This window comes from Lupinus angustifolius, chromosome LG04 (assembly GCF_001865875.1).
Source record: "Lupinus angustifolius cultivar Tanjil chromosome LG04, LupAngTanjil_v1.0, whole genome shotgun sequence".
Taxonomy (NCBI): Eukaryota; Viridiplantae; Streptophyta; class Magnoliopsida; order Fabales; family Fabaceae; genus Lupinus; species Lupinus angustifolius.
In genome coordinates, this window is record NC_032012.1 from 10,233,378 (window position 1) to 10,251,294 (window position 17,917).

Below are 17,917 nucleotides of genomic sequence, written 5' to 3' on the forward strand. Positions count from 1 at the left end.
TACAGTTTACATTTACTCATTTACATACCCAATGAGAAATGGGATACCCTATGGATTTGGGCCTTTGTTCTTTTAGACCCAAATAGATATAACATATAAAGGCCTATCATTTACTTAACCATGTCTATAGCCGAAAAGAATGTTCTTCTTCCAATTTTATCTTTAGCGAAGAACCGTTTTTGTGTTTATTTCGCAACAGTGAACAAAATATGCACTGTCCTTATTGAAACAACATTAAAAATGAAAAAAAAAAATGTTAAAAGAGAGAGAAGAACTCAATATTAAATAAAATAAAGTAAAAGTGAAGAAGAAGATAAATACGGGAAAAGTTTGTGGAGTCCATTTAGGAAAGGAAATAGGGTTGTACCATTAGAGATGATTTTGACTTAAGTTGTTAATGTTGTTGGAATATGTAAACAAATATAAAATAATCAGTGGGACTCAATTCAGAACGAAAATTAGGTTGCACCATTGTGGATATCTTAGTAGATATTTCTTTTGGTACAACGCGAAGATTAAAAACAAAAACTAAAGAATAAGGTACAAGTTTGTTCGGAGGATACTGATAGCTCCTTATGATGGTGCATTCCAGAGCTTTGAAGAGACATCGGTCATGTTTCGGCTAAAAATATTTATAATATTGTAATAGTTCTTTCATTGCCTAATATTTGAACGCGGGTCTTTGCTTAAAAGAAAGAATACATGTATTACTTTAATCAACTACACGTTTGGTTAATAATACAATATTTAATTAGGAAAATGAAATATTATTCTTATAAATTAGTCTAAATATTATCTTAATCATAGAGATATAGGATATGTCACGTTCTATTAACATGTAGCTAAAGTGATATATCTTCCTATTAAGAAGATTTTTAGGTCATTTATTTAGAGGATATAAGACTATAGTACCACTTTTATATTATATGAAGAATAAAATATTAATTAGGAATGAAAATAATTAAAAAAAATCACTTACTATGAGTGAGTTAAAGTAGACTCTAATTAATCTAAATAGAATAAAAAACACAAATTGTTCACCCAATCCCATTAAATCAAATTTTCATAGAATAGATGGTTAGGATGTGAAGTAGATTTTTTAACTTACTCCTATAATAAGTAGATCTCTCCCGGGATAGAAAGTATCATCCTATGATAATGTTAGTTTAATCTTCAACAATCATTTCTAGTAATATATAATTAGTGTTCCTCACTGATGAGACATGCCCCATGAAACCTTGCCACACTTGCAAAACAATCATCAACATCACTAGCCAAAGTAACAATCATTAGAAACTTAAAATATTGTTCAAATTATATATAATAAAAACTAGCCTACAAGGGTGTATAAACTTTATGACCATTATAGTCATGATGATGAGAAAGGGGAATGAAATTGATGAAAGTGAAACTCATTATTATTGTGTAGTGTTTGCGCCAAGTTTCTAATACTAAGGGTAAAAGGGTGAGATCACTGCATGCAACCATTGTTTTTTTCTCTCTAAGCGGATGCAAGCATTGTATTGGTGTCGGAATATAAAAAATCGTGTCAGACTATTTTTTTGTATAATTAATGATATCTCATTATTATGAGTAAGTAATTTAAATGAAGAGAAAAAATGTATACGCTGATGATGTAAGAATTTTTTATATTGTCATTATATCATCTACCATTCATTTTCAATTTATATTGATTCCTCAGAAAAAATAATTTAAATGATAATTAGATGATGCTTTGAGCGTATATAAATCTTTATATTGATGTCAATACATATATATTAAATATATATTTAAATGAATAATGTATAGATATTACACTCATTCATATGGATGATATATTTGTAAATATAATGATCTTTTCCACAATATTGTGTAGAGAAAATGAACACAAGGTAAGAAGTCAATTTTATGGTCATGGACTTTGACCTTAACTAAAAGCTTTGTCTTTGGTCATCTACTTTGAAAGATTTTGTGGTGTAATTCAAATTTGAAAACCTTGGTCTAACTTCATCATTGAATAAAGTGTCATAACCAACCTTATCTTCTAATAACATTATGAATTAATAATATAAATATTGGAGAAATATTATTTGTATGCTTAAAGTTGGAGTAAACACTTTTTACTTGAAGAATTTTTTATATACATTTAATGTCCTTGTTTTTTTATTTTCTTATATCTTTTTTAAAGTGAAAGATTTTTACTTTAAATATTGTTTCATCTAAGAATATGTCTTACTTTTAAAAATGGCAAAATTAACCAAAAATATAGGTGAAATTATCATATAAAAAGGTGAAAATTCAACCTTCTTATCTTACCCTAACAATTTTTCATTTAACCATTTTTTGTTCAAGCTGAAAGTTGTCAACATGGGATATTGAAATATAATTAAAACATATATTAAATAGATTAATTACTTAGGAGTTAAGTAGAGTTAAGTCTATTATATTTTCTATATAATAAGTTGATTATTTTCTTTGTAATTCAATCATTTCAAATCAATTCAATTTCATTGATGAAACACACAACCTTTTTCTTTCTTTTTTATTTCTAATACTCCATATCCAAACCCAAACATTGCAACCTTTATAAAATTACCCAAAAAAATGTTTAAACCCAAAAATAAAAAGATAACATTTATGACTACCTTTACTTTATCAATAAAATAAATTCATTTTCTTTGCCTTGAAGGACAAGATGTTTATTTTGAGGGGACAGAAAGTCTATCCTAATATAAGGGTTAATTTGGTCTTTTTAATTTTTAAGATAAAATATTTTTGTTAGTTAATATTTGGTTTCCTACATATTATGGCACTTTGAATGATATGAATTTGAGCCTTAAGTGGTTAAATCAATAGAAGGGTCAAAGGAAAAGAAAGAAATTTCAATATCATTACTTTATATAGATTTTGGATAATATTTGGATTCAAACCAATAAGAAGAAGAGAGATCATGCAGCCATGGATGAAAGGGACAAGGTGTGTTGAATTTTGAAGCCATCATGCATCATCTATATTTCTTTTTATTAATTTAATTGATGTTTTAACTTTTCTTCCTATTTCATTTTAAAAAAATTGATGTCTAACAAATGAATACAGTTTTAATTTCCAATTATATACTTCTATTTTCACCCATATGCAATTATTTTTTTTATTCTCAATATGCATTACCAATAATACGTTGGTCTAGTATTGTAAGACGTCATTAGAATCTCAAGGTCGAGAGTTCGATTATTGAGAATAACACTTATTGAGAGAAACATGTACGAACCTCAAAATAGATTAGTTTCCTACCCAAAAAGGTGAGAAAATACTATTGGTAGTAGCAAAAAAAATTGTCAATATATTAAACCAAGTTATTTTCTTTTGTATAACTAATGATATTCATTCAAAATGTAACAAACTTTATTAATCTTTTCATCTTTTTTGGAAATTTAATGACATCCTACAAATAAAGTTATTTTTTTCGATATTATCAATTATATCTATCCTGTCGGTAAGAAATAATTCTCTTTCGGATGCATGAACATCTCTCTTAACACATGCCGCTTATAAGAATTGAGTTTTTGATTTTCGAGTCAACCAGAAAACCTAATAAAACCTTAAACTAGACAAATATCTTGATACTAAATTAAGTTATTTTAATCAAATTCTATTCCACTACACATCATTTATTATTTTCCATATATTTGGAGCCAATGTAGTAATTCAAATCATATTTTTCTTTGTTGAATGCCTCATTACTTCATTCATTCAAAAAGTCCAAAGTCTAAATTCAAGTCCAATTTGATGTCTCACTATCCTTTTCTTCTTCTTCTTCACAATTTCTTCCTCTTCTTTTTACTTCCAACTTTCTCATTCATAAAACCAAACCCAACTTCTTCTTCTTTTCTCATTCACTTCCCACTTCATTTTCCTTCCTCCAATATCACCAAAACTTTCTGGGTTTTCTTAATTTTCTATAAAGTTCCAATCTTTAAAGTGAAACTCCATTTGGGTATTCTTCATTTTCTCAATTTTCTGATTTTTCTTACCTACCCATTTTATTATAGAGTGATTTTCCATCTGGGTTTGGGTAATTTTGTATAAAGTTCTAAACTTTATTTGATTATAAATAATAAAGCTTTGTGTTTTAACAATGGATGATACTAGTGAGAAATTGGGTGAATCACCAGCTACTGAATTAACAGGAAAAATCATGATTGTAGCTATAATAATCTTATTCTTGGTTGTTGTATTTTGCTTTTTCCTTCACCTCTATGCCAAATTCACCTTATGCACCGGATCACACCGCCACCGCCGCCGCCGCCACCGCTTTGTCTTTGCCACTAGCCAAGAGCCACCAAGTCATGGTGCCCTTAGAAAGGGACTTGACCCTTTGGTGCTAAGGTCACTGCCCATAATTGTGTTTCAATCTGAGGAATTTAAGGATGGTTTGGAATGTGCAGTTTGTTTATGTGATGTTGTTGATGGAGAAAAAACTAGGCTTTTACCAAAATGCAATCATGGGTTTCATGTAGAATGTATTGATATGTGGTTTCAATCACATTCTAATTGCCCTATTTGTAGAAACCCTTTAGATTCTGAATCATGTAGTTCAAATGATAGACAAAATGCCTCAGAGAATATTGAACCATTAGAGCCAGAAAATTCTCCAAATTTTCCCACAAATGTGTTTATTTGGGGTAACCAGAGTCAAATTAGTTCAATTGGTGCACTTTTGGAAGATAATAGTAGTAATAGTAGTAGTAGTTCTTCTACTATTGCTACTACTACTTGCACTAGTGCTAGTTGTAGTAGCAGCAGAAATCATGGAATGTTGGTGATTGATATACCGAGTGAGAGTACTTCATCTTCTATGTCACCTTCTGCAAGCAGATTTGCTGAAGATGATTTGAAATCGCCGATTTCGGCTAGGTTGAGATCACTGAAGAGGCTTTTCAGCTGGGACAGAAGGTTGAATCCTTCTACTCCTAGTCCTGTAGATGTGGAACAAGGAGGGGAAGCACAACACTAGGAATTTGCCAATGGTGTTGGTTAATTTTTTTAGTACATATGTCTGCATGCATGCAGTTAAGAGGGTTAGCTTGGCGCAACGGTAAGGTCGTTGTTTAGTGATGATGATGTCATGGGTTCAAATCGGAAATATATCATGTCTTGAAGAACACCATAGAGGTGTCTAATGTTACTATTACTTAAGAGAAAGTTCCTCTAGTAGAGAGTGCTTAGAAAGTTATGCTATTGTCCTTCTTAATTATTTGTGCAGATAGTAGCCAAGAAGAATAATAGTTGTATAAATTATAGGGTTGTTTGTAATACTTGAGTAGGATGAACCACTTTCTTTAATTGAAGATGAATTTTATTGAATTTTTAGTACCACTGTTTTTTGTCCGAGTAAATATTCATTTTATTCTCTTGTGTTTTTTGATATTACCAATTTGGTCCTTAAAAATTGAAAAACTCAAAATAATCTCCCAAAATATCAAATGTGGGTCGAATCAGTCCTTTCTAAGGTCAAATTATTTCCTATCAGATTTTGTAAAACATGCTAAAAATAATTAATTTAAACTTTTTGAGGACTCTTTTAAGTTTTCCAATTTTCAAGCAACCACTACCATGTAGCATTGTATAAATTAAAACCATAATATTAGGACTACACTTTACAACATTGGGCACCTCCTTATCTTAAAGGAATCCAAACCAAACAAAGTGTTGTTGGGGCATTCTGTTTAGTTAGGTAACTTAGGTTGCCAAGATAGTGACATGCACCTAAAGACATCATAATTTGTGACATATTATATACCATTAGTTATGAATGGTTAAAAATCGTATTTAAGTTAAGAATTTAATTATGAAGTATTTTTTGACCAATCATAGCTCATAATATATAAAGTGGTACAAACTGTTGAGACATAAAATGTGTTTTCGGTTGATTCTTCTTGAAGGTCCAACTTTGAGGATAGTATGGTCCCAACCTAGTTAGTAGTTCAAACTTATCACTACTTTTGAATAAAGGACCAATTCAACTTATCCAAAGTCTGGCTAAACTATTCATTACATAGATAAAAGGATTTAATTTCTATATATGATGGTGTAAACTGTAAAGATTTGTTATACACTTCATTATTATGCAATTTCATGTTATTAGTTTTTTATTTTTGTAATAATAAGTGATGCATAAAGTGGTGTATGATTGGTTGATAATATAAAAAAGTTTGAACTAATTTTGCATCAAAATTAAACTCAGAAAGACTCATGGGAGGAAAAAATTGTAGGATATTTATACGTTCATCTTTATAAATAAGGTTTTAAACTATGGAATGTTCATATCTTCATCTTTATAATTTCGAAGTGTATTGGACACAAGTGGCCTAAATCAGACTATAATTAAATCAAAATGAAACTTTAATTGTTGAGTTATTTTGAAAAATATGAGATTTTTCACGCAAAACCATAAGGTCTAGTTCACCAATTTTCAGTCGAACTAATACGATACAATATTGATAACCATGTTTGGCAAAACTTAATTTTGCATTTTATTTTTTGGGAAATAAGCTTCTTTCATAATTTAAGCTTCTTTCATAATTTAAGCTTATTTGGGTAACTAGTTATAAAATAAAGTTTTTATTTTAGGATAAAATATTATCCTTAACATAAGATGGTTGTTTTTTTAGATTATAATCATAATATAATTTCTCCACCTATATCAACAAGGCTTATTTTCCTGATTTCAAACAATCATATATTGAACAGTGAAATTTTGACCATTATTTTTTGTACAAATATTTGAACATGGAAAACAGAATAAAAATAATAAAAACACTACATTGATAAAAACAAAAAATAAAAAACATTTTCTAAAACCAAGGTGGTTGAAGTTAAAAGATAATATAGCACCAAAATGGTGGATCGGGAGTACATTTGTTGTCCCACAGTTTATACCACTTCATTTGCTATAGACTTGTGATTGGTCAGAAAAATATTTAATAATTGAATTTTAACTTAAATATATTTTTCTGACCAATCACAAGCCCATGACACATGAAGTGACACAAACTGTGGGACATCAGATGTGTACCTGTTGATCACATGACCTTTCTGAAGTTTCTGTCTTGAATTTCACAAAACCAATGTCAGACAATACAAACAAGATGCATCAGTCAAAAGTTAAGCACATGATCCCACATGACCCTCAATGGCATCAGATCCCATTTTCATACCAATAAACAATGAATCTACACTCACATAATTCACAATTCACACTCATTCATAACAACTTTATCATTATTATCTTCAAAACATTACTCACAATGCAACAACTATCATAACCATAATAACAACCAACCTAAGTTCTTCAACTATCATGAAGAGTTGGTCCATATCACTAGCTGTTTCTCTTGCTCTTACACTGTCACTCTTATTATCAACTTGTTGTACTGCTAGAGCCAAAGCTGAAGTTCAACCATTCACAGAAGAAGTGCACTCTTTGCATCTAACTAAGTCTTCATCTTTTCATCAAGATAACAAAGATTTGCATGCATATATGAAGCATCCTTCTATGCAGGTGGATTCTAGTTTCAGAAGGATACCTCCAACCAAATCAAATCCTACACATAACAAGTAACTATTGCTGTTCAGAATTTCAGACCTTTCAATTGTATGAAGATACTATATGGTTGACAGAAATGACATATTTCTATGGCAGGTTCCATCCTCCAACAGATAATTGAAAGGCAGAACAACAATTCAGCAAGTTCAAAACTACCCATTTCTTTTCTTATCTTCTTATTTCTTTCATTTGTATGGTCTTTCACCTTCCAACTAATCTGAGTAAAGTCGAAAAACTCATTTGAGATGACAAACCTCTCCTGCGGGCTACTATGAGGGCTACTAAGGGTATGTTTTTTTTATTCTTGGAGGTCATTCACTCGAATACTACTTTTACTCAAGCACGCTTAACTGTGAAGTTCAGATGAAATCCGATTCACCTATCAACAACTTTTCCGAATGTGCAAGTGTTGCCATCACAAATGGTAAAACAAGACGGGCATTAAGGCAAGAGTTATTCTGAATTGTATTAGTACATGCAAGTGCAAATACTGCATCTTACATTCTATTTAACAGTTTTACTAACCAAGCTTCTTGAGTTATATGATATACTCCACATATAATATTTGTAGTAAAAAGGGGGAATGATCTCCAGATTTGTAACAAACAACAGATTAAGGGAAAGAAGAGATTAGTTGTGGGAAGAACTTACATATTTTGCAGTAACTACTTTTTTCTCACTTAAGCTTCTTTCCAGTTACATAGTCTATGCAACATGGTGAATGATACAGAACTAAAAGCAAAGAAGAAATTTTTCTGACCATGCTTAATCCTTTACTTAAAAAATAAACAAAATTGTCTTCTTCTCTACTCATCTATGCTTTCAATTTCTTCGGAGAAGCTTCAGATATGTTACCATCTCTATGCCGTTTCTTCGAAGTCTTTTTATCATCATGCCCACTTTCATTCTTCTCCTTCTTAGACTTTTTCTTTTTCTTGCTAGAGTTATCATCCTCTGCACCATCTTGAGCATTTCTCTTATGTTTCTTCTTTGCATCTTTCGGGTTTTTGTTCATACCATGCATGCTCAGAAACGGTGCAGCAGAAGTTAGGGATTGGTCAATCTCTTTTCTCATTTCCTTCACATTTTTTGGATTTGATTTAGTATTTGAATTGTCAGCAAGAAAGCCATCATTTTTGGTTGACTTTGTATTACTGGAACCAAAAGTAGCATAAAAATCTTTGTAAGTGGATTCTTTGGATGCTTGTTTTGACCTCCAATGATCTGGACTGGCCGCATATCTGTTGTAATAAAGCAAAGAATATCGTGAAAATTAACATCAATAAACGTAAATCTCAAACAACATTCAGGACTACAATGTTCAAACATATGTCACTCTAATTCGTAAGCATTGAGGTGTGAATAGAAAAAAGTTGTGTTTTGCATGGTGCTTTTTGTTTCAATCAAACTTGATTCATGAACTCATTATTCATTCGAGGTGACAAAGGGGTTAAAAAGTGTGGTATGTTTTTAGTCCCTATAAATTTGATGTATTCTGAGGTTAAGCTAATTTGAATTTTATTCGTTTTTAGTCCTGAAAAATACCCGAACAATGTCAAGTTTGCAAGGACTCAACAAATTTAAGCCATAAAATATCTTGTCAATGAAAAGTAATAAAACTGGACATTCCACAATACAGTAAATAGCAACAGCATACCCCTCAACATCTAGTCTCCTCAATAGGTAATACCCTTGCTTTGTCCTGGAAAGTTCATTTCCCACAGCCGCCAACTCGGACACTATAGTCTCTCTCAGTGACAGATTACAGGCAGTGAAGCACTTTTCAATGGTAAAAGCACCCGATGAGCTGAGTGCAACCTCTCCAAAATGTGTCTGTAGTCTACAAAAGACAAAACGGGAAAAGATAAACACACTGAATAAAGCAATGATTTTGAAATCTATTACATACCAATTTTGATATAGTTGAAAGACATACTTTTTAACCAATCTGAACTTATGTTTACCGGAAGCTCCTGAAGTTAGAAAAGCCTCAATAACATGTGATCCCTTTGTATCTCTCACTGCTTCAAGCACATGAGTTGCTTCCATGGATATTATACTGGTGATAAAAGGCTGTATATATTCCTGTGGAAATAAGCAGCACGGCAGAATGCAGCAAATTAATACAACTTTAATGCATACATGAATAAATCAATGTACTATGTTCTTACCTAAAAGCACCAGTTCCACTTGTTTAAATAATATAACTAGAATTAGCAATATAAGGCATAGATATTTCCAGTAAGTATAACACATCACAATGATATAAAAAGTTCGCAACACTACCAATCCATCTAAAAGTGCACCACTATCTCAGCTAAGAACAAACCACCTCTAAAAGTTGAGAGACCCCTCGTCAGTACTTTGTTGAATCTGAAAGTGCATCACTATCTAAGCTAAGTACTGACCACTCATATTCAGTGTAAAGAGTTATTAAATATTGTCAAGGGGGCAAACTCATGAGTCCAAAATTCTTCGATGGTAATTGGAGATGGCAGCCTTCTATTATATCTAATCCTAGATAAGCTTCAAGACGAGCATGCTTCTTCTTTGAAACTTCCATCTACAGGCCTCATGGAAGGTCTCTAGGAAAGGACTTAGCTAATAACGCAAGACTTATCCTACAAAACGATGCCAACGCCCCAAGAAAAACCAGTTCTACAGGGTTGGAAAAACCACTTGGAAATCCAATAATCCTTATGATTAAACCTGAGAAACATGGGCATTCCATCCAGACCCTTTTCAATTGACTCCAAAAAGAAAGCAGCAAAAGCATCCATATTCAATAAAGTTGCTTACACTTTTAAAGCGGAATATTGCCTGCAGAATCAGAGAACCCATGACATTCATTTTAGCACCACTTTGCCAGCTCCAATTGGACCTATCTTCGGAAGCAAAATAGCTATCAAGAAATAGTAGTCTTGGAACAATCCATTTTGGAGACTCATCTACTGAACAAACTGTTCCGGCAAGGACTTGACAACACTGCCACAAAGAAACAAAAAGACCATCAAATTTTCACAAAGAGAAGGAACAAAATTAAGAAAGAAAAATAACTTCAATACATAATGCAAGTAATATCATTTACTTTTCAAGTTTGATACAGTCATTGTAGAGTGTAAACTTGTATTTAGATTTTGGAAGCAATAAATTAGTTTAGAAGTTTAAACACACAAGTGTTTAGGAATTCACAAATCGTAGATAATGCAACTAAAGTGTGAACCTTGTGTTCATTAACATGGAGCCTCTCACTGGCAGCAATAAGTGCAGCAACGACTCCTGGCCTTCCCATTTTGAAAAGATCTTCCATATTTGGTCCAAGTTCTTCCCAGATCAACTCCAACTATCAAACAATTAAAAACCTTAAAAATTAAAGCAAAAATGGAGGGAAAAAGATTTATGCAAGCGTGAAAATTATAAGATGAATAGGCATTGTGAAAAGATTAAGCTACAGACAAATGAAGTATATGCAACATCGTGCAACTGATTCTGTGTTAGATTAAATTAATCAGTGGCCACGCTTAACAAGAAGTAGAAAATGTTCAGGATCAATAAGGAAAGTGAGTATCAATGTCTTTAGGCTTAAAAGTGACTAAGCATGATACCAGAGGTTGACTGCTTGTATGGGAAATCAATGCTTGAACAACAAAGTTCCCACATGGATAAGATGATAAGTCCAACAATGAGTTCTTGAATACTTTTGTGAACAATTCATTGAATAAAACCTCGGGAGATACTTCCAAAACAACCTGCAAAAGATTTACAAAATTTCTTTACCTCAGAATCTCTTTAGGACAAATAATCATTGATGGCTCCATAAAGAAATGCACAAGCATAAAATTGTTGAATATACTATACTATAGCCCATGAAAACAGACATCATACAAGGTTGTAACAGTATCACAAGCATAGAATATCTAATGTTCAGGCCATTATCCATTAATGGTCATCAGTTTGAGAATATATAATGTTAGTTTGCTTTTTATACTGAAAAGCTATAGAAATAATTCAAATCTATTATAGACAATTTGAAAGGAACATGTGAACTTCAAACTTCGACAAAATCTTTAAAATAAGAATTAGCATATAGGCAGTTCTTGTAAAACTTCTGTTTGCATTATTGACAAGCTGTTGCAACGCTATAGGTACATATAGACAGTTCCCCTCATCTGTAGGTTGCTCACCTCCATTAGATGACTAAATTCAGTTTCATTTAACAAATTCAAAATCTCTGGAGCTACTTTAGTCTCTATAAAATTGCCCTCATCAATATTCTTATCCTTGCAGCCAAGAAGGATAGGAATCACGTGTAGCACCTCTTCGTCGTTGCCTGCCAGCACCCTTAGAGTTGTCTGCCATTAAATAAAGAAAACCCAGTTAGATGAGCAGAATGGAAAAGAAAACTATCAGAATACATTATAGCACCATAGAAAATGTTTAGGCCCAAGAGGTAACAAGGTTAAGAATGAATTTCAGAATCTCTTCACATTACCATAGAGCTATAAAGCAAGCACATCCAAAAAAATTACTCAAGATAAGGCTATATCTCAAACTTTGTCATGTTATCAGTCCCAAGTCAAGAATACATAGCACAGCATCACACATGCTCCCCATTAACAACCAAAAGAAGAAGATAAAACAGAATATAAAAAGATAACTCCCTTCCCTCACTTCAGCCAGAAAAACGCTAATATAAAGCCCCTAAACCTAAAAGCAAAAAGGGTCATACGGTCATACCAAGCCTGATGGTGCAAATGTATTCAGTCAATCCACACAAAAGTAACTAAATATATCAGGAAAGCATGCCTGAAAAACCAAACTGCTGAATTGGTCAACTTGGAGGGTCTTGATCCATTTTCTAGCATGCTTTAACATCTCTGACACAAGCAATTTCAGCAAATCTGGAAATCCGGACTGAAAATTTGTTCCATCATCTTTCTTTGAAGGAATTTCCTTCAAATTCAACCGCTCTGCTAGCACTGTCGTTGATTTTGAGAAATAGTAACCAGAGTTTTGTGGTTGTACTCCTTTACAAAGGCAAAGAAGGCTCCGAAGCACATGAGAACCATGGCAATTACACATTACGTCAACAGAATTAGCTCCAATCACCTGCCAAGTGACAAGTATATGCATAAGAATTCATATTTTCTTGTCTCCAAATCCTTTAATTCCTAAAAATATCTAGGCACAATCTGATGTGACTAAAAAAATGTACATTCAACATCAACTATCTTTTTTGCTGGTTATAACACCCAAGCGCGTGCATCTAGGCATTCAATATATAAAAGCAAGTCATGAATTTTTCCATGAAGCATGGAACAGTTTCTGGTGGCTTAAACAAATAATGATGTCCATGCTTTAATCAGGCTAGTGTTAAATGAACTACACCTTGCATATCACGGTTAAAGTCTCCTCAACCAGAGGGCGAACCTCCTCGTCTTGAAGATGAGCAGCTAAAGATTTGAGGGCTGCCTCAGCCACATGAGAACCAGATCTGTCCATTGCAATAGAAGGGAAGTCCTTTGCACAACTTTGAAGGAAACCACAAAGGTGGTCTGCATCACAGCCCTGGAGGATTGTTTCCAAAGTATGGCTTAGAATATAATCAGTTGCAATTTCAAATTCTTTTCCCTTGGTTTCTTCGAGAGCATTGCCGCATATAAGTAATCGCTCCTCAAATTCAACCTCATCACTTTCAAAAAGATTTGCAATTTCTGAGAAGTACTTTGATGTTTCAGGGTCAACCTGTTTCCTACAAATATTATGTAAATCATCAGCATTATGTTGAGTATACTCTAGGGGAGTGTCAAGCGCACAGACAAAACATGATGAAACAGGATGCTTTGCTCTTCTCGATTCCACCCCTTTTAGTGAAACCAAAATGTTCTGCACTTGTATTTTCAATCTCATGTCCTGTTTTATTTATAAAAACACTTAGACCTCTTTTGTTTGGGATTATTACTAGGCAAAAAACAGTTACTTTTTTGGAAGCAAAAAAATCACATGTAAATTTGACATTTGTTTGGGTAAGACTTTTTCAATAATCAGAAATCTGGAAAATTTTGATAATCTACCTTGAGTAGAATTAGATTATTGTGTAATTTTCTAATCTACTTTGAGTAGCTTTAGATTATAATATACTTTTCAAGTATAAATTGATTATTTGATTTCAATTGAACACAGCTTTTACTTCTCACCAAAATTATAAAAATTTAAATCACTTATTTACACATCTAGAATGACTTATTTAAAAGCTTAAAGAAACAGGCCCTTATACACCAACACAGAAAAGAACTCGTTTTGCTACTCCTTTTCTCAGTCTACCAAACGCTACCTAAAGTTTGGGGGGGCTACAAGCCAAAGGCTGGCAGAAAAAATATCATCATAAAATGAGTAGAATACCTAATGCGTGATCCTTGATCAGCTGAATAGTTTTCATGCTCGAAGGTCCTACTGTCTTGCACACTTGCAACAGTTTTATTAGAATCATCTGAATGGAAACCAGCACTACCTTTCTTTGGCTTCCTCCTCATTCCTTTCTTACTACTACTGCCTTGATTGTAGGATTCATACTCGTGTTCGCCCATTGAGTTAACGTTTGTCAAGTTGTGTGTTCTTGTTGCTCTCGATGGCAATGCCTTTGAACCAACAGACACCATAAGCACCCTGGGACAACGACATGATATGAAAAAGCATACCAATGAGTGTTAATCAAAAGAGTGCAAATATCATAATAAAAACAATAGGTATACTGTATACATCAAAGAACAAGAGCATATTTCTTAAATCATTACTGTTAAATATATCATTTCCACAACAACAACCAAGTCTTTATCCCACCAGGTGGAGTCGGCTACATAGATCGAACAATGTCATAATGCTCTATCATAAATCATGTCAAGGGTTCTAAACATGGGTACTCGACTGCTACATACACTGATATGTTAAAGTTTTGGGAGACACTAAAACTGTATCCCAACCGCAATGGTGCCCTATCCACCGAATATGCTCGCAATTGTCCGAAAAGGTTTTGGAAGTTTCCGAAACTGCAACTGCTCTTTAAAACCTTGTTTCTCAGTATATTGAAGGCACATCTGGAAGAACTGATAAATAGCTCATGGAAATAGCTAAAAACGTTCCTATAAGCTATTTTCATCCAATTTTTTTTATCAGAGAAGCTTATTGAATAAGCATTTAATTAAGCTAGTTATCTTAATTAACTCTTCTAATCCAAAAAACATCCTAGATACACCACTTTGTAGTTCGTTGTAAAAAAATTATCTTTTCAAATTCTGAAGCAGTACCCTTTAATTAATATTTGACCTTGGATTCAAAAAAACTAAAAGAATAACAAAATTGTTGCAATTATTAGATTATAGAAACATTCTACATTGAAAACATAGCAGTAGAGAAATAAAAGAAATGAAAATTGAGGGAAATTAAAAGGGAAGTAGAGAGAGAAACTCACAGAGTAAGAGTGTGTGTGGATTTCCAGAAGAAGAAGAAGAAAAAAGGGTATTAGGGTTCTTTGTTGAAGCGGCTATAAAACCTAATCAAACGCACCGTTTCATTCAGAACCCTTTTAAACCTTTCTTATTTGTTCATGTTTAAATTAATTCAACTTATTTCAAATGATTTTAATATATTAGTGTCTATGTAATAGTTTTTTATAGATCACTAAATCATTCATATAAATTAATAATTTATTATTAATTATGAATAATATGCTTAAAAAACACTTATATTATTAATATATGAATAAAATTGAAGTAGGTTTTCTTCTTTTTTCCTCCACAAATCTTAAAAAGATTGAATGTCATTGTTCAATTAAATATAATATTATAAAAAAAGTTAAATTATATATAAAAAAATTTCTAAATAATGGAATCATAAATCATTAATTACTTAGTTTATTACTATAATTTTCCATTTTTTAATTACTCAATAAATTATGAATTAATAAATTGATGAATATAAGCAAATTAAGTGAGATATGATTGGTTTTGTTATACTTTTGTAGGATTTTTGTACCCAAAATAATAAGTACCAAACAAAATTGAATTATTTTCCTGAGCTACTTATCTCCTCCCCACAACAAATCATCATTTCAAAATTTTTATTTCATTGGTTCAATTAAGAGGAAAATATTTTGGAGTTTTTGACTAAAAACATATCCTTAATAGAGATAGTAAAACGGGTCGTCCGACATGTTTCATCTATGTCTGTAAATACTCACAATATTTTATGCAGGCGCGGAACATACAGGCAGTTCGCAGGTGTTAATAAGAAATATAAAAAGAAAAAATTAATACAATAAAATAGAAAAAAATTAATAAAGTACTTGAAGAAATTGTTTTTTAAAAAAAGCTTTGATATTTGATATGAATTTGAACAAACCATACTACATTACAACTTTTTTGAGACATTATATCATAATTTATTTGAATTTTTCTTTTTTTTATTACTAAAATTCGCAGGTTGCTTGCATTGTCCAGTAGAAATGCTCGTGAGCATGACAAACAAACAGGCTAAAAGACAAATTTTGTATGCTCTGCCTACAAAAATTTGCAGGCTAAGCCAGACGGTCCGTGGACTTTGTCCATTTTACCATCTATAGTCATTAGTGCTAATGGCATAATCATGTATCCCTCATTTGGTTGAGGTGAATATGAGAGGAGAAGAGAAAATGTGAGAGGAGTTTGTATATTTCTCTTCTTGGACTGCGGAATGAAAAAGAGTGAAGAGAAATAAATATGGTGGGTTTCATGCCAAATTTGTTCTTTTCAAATAGTAGAAGAAACTGAGTTGGGAGAATGAAAAATAAGAAATGACTAAGTTACCCCATCAACTTCATACTATCATATACACGTCTAAGGATAAAATTGTATATATAAGGAAAACTCACATTTTCTTCTCTTCATTGATCTTTCTCTCTCTTGATTCTCTTCTATCAAACAACTTTAAAATTCAACTCTATTTTTTATCTCTTTCTTTTTGCGCATAATCTTTCTTCTCATTTTTTTTTTGGTTTCCCGCAAGTCCTTGCACCAGAGGCGATTCTATCCGAGCCGGGAACATCTACATGTACGTAGAGCTAACTCTTCCAGCCGACATTTTTTCTATCCACAAGACTCAAATCCGAGACATTGCTTAAAGAAATCAAACATATACCACTTGAACCAATGATAAATACTATTTAGTTATATATGAATTAATGTTTAATGGAAGACTAATGAATATAGATTTACTGATAGAAACCAAATAAGTTGTTGATAATATAAAAAAAATAGTATATACACGATATTGTAATTTTTTTTTTACATGTTTGACGTATCATTAACATATAACAAAAAAAATAAAAGTAAGTTAATCAAATTTAATATATAAAAAACTATTCAATCTTATTGATGGTAATTTTTTTATAATCTTTGTTAAGAATGAATTCAAGGTGAAAAGCCTTTAATAAAAAGTTCAATGTTGAATACATATAAATAAGAATCACATTTATTTAAATCATATTTAAATTATCAAGTTCATCTCATGCAATTTTGTCTTGAAAAGGGAAGATAAACCAATATGATAAATGGCATCTCAAAAAAAAGTTACCTGAATTTTTAGGATTTGATTTGATAGCATTTAGTATTGTATACTATAACTATTTATTATTTATGAGAAATCGATTTGTCTATATTTGAAAATATTTTATAAAATTAAAATATTTAGTTAGATATTGATCTTTAATAAAAAATATTCATCAAGGTACCAACATAAAAAATAAAATATATCAAAATATCTACAAGTTTGGTTAATCCATAATAATGATTAAAATTTCAAAATAAGAAGTTTTAATAAAAGGTAGAATATCCTCCCAAAAAGTGAAATAAAAGGTATAACTATGGAATAAATTAAAATATATCATATTATTAGAAGTATATTTAACACTTTTATATTGCATTTATTAACACAAACGTTTTCAACTTATTTTTCAATGGATAGTATAATTTTTAGTCAACCAGAAGAACTTTTAAGTCCTCCAACAATTTCATATTGGTTTTGTAAATGAGATCTTATTCTCATTAAAATTAGCCATGTAACTATAAGTTTAAGTTGCATGCTTACAACTTCCCGCTATCAATTTGATAAAACATCGGTCAATGTTATAAGGTTTCGTTATATCTCTGAAAAGATAAAAAAAATTAATGATTTTATTATAGTGAACGTCACTTGTTGGTAAGAACAACTACGAATCCTAAAAGAAATTAATTTCTTACCTAAAAAAAATAAAAAGATTGGCTCTATAGCATATAAAAA

General features: G+C 31.5%; 2 protein-coding genes and 1 long non-coding RNA gene across 3 annotated transcripts; 2 read left to right on the forward strand and 1 right to left on the reverse strand.

The window, feature by feature from the left end:
- On the forward strand, positions 3,790–5,370 carry LOC109345751 (RING-H2 finger protein ATL3-like). Its single transcript, XM_019584937.1, has one exon. The coding sequence runs from the start codon at positions 4,136–4,138 to the stop codon at positions 5,012–5,014; it is 879 nt and encodes a 292-aa protein (XP_019440482.1). The 5' UTR covers positions 3,790–4,135; the 3' UTR covers positions 5,015–5,370.
- LOC109345754 lies at positions 7,102–8,380 on the forward strand. Its single transcript, XR_002107438.1, has 2 exons — positions 7,102–7,617; positions 7,703–8,380. It is a non-coding gene; the product is annotated as an uncharacterized LOC109345754 (long non-coding RNA).
- LOC109345753 (pumilio homolog 23) lies at positions 8,220–15,162 on the reverse strand. The gene is made up of 11 exons (XM_019584938.1): positions 15,075–15,162; positions 14,009–14,272; positions 12,995–13,358; positions 12,413–12,715; positions 11,791–11,958; positions 11,212–11,355; positions 10,830–10,949; positions 10,406–10,591; positions 9,543–9,691; positions 9,264–9,446; positions 8,220–8,847 (listed from the first exon to the last, which is right to left on the reverse strand). Exons 2-11 carry the CDS (start codon positions 14,263–14,265, stop codon positions 8,421–8,423), a joined length of 2,301 nt encoding a protein of 766 aa, XP_019440483.1. The 5' UTR covers positions 14,266–14,272; positions 15,075–15,162; the 3' UTR covers positions 8,220–8,420.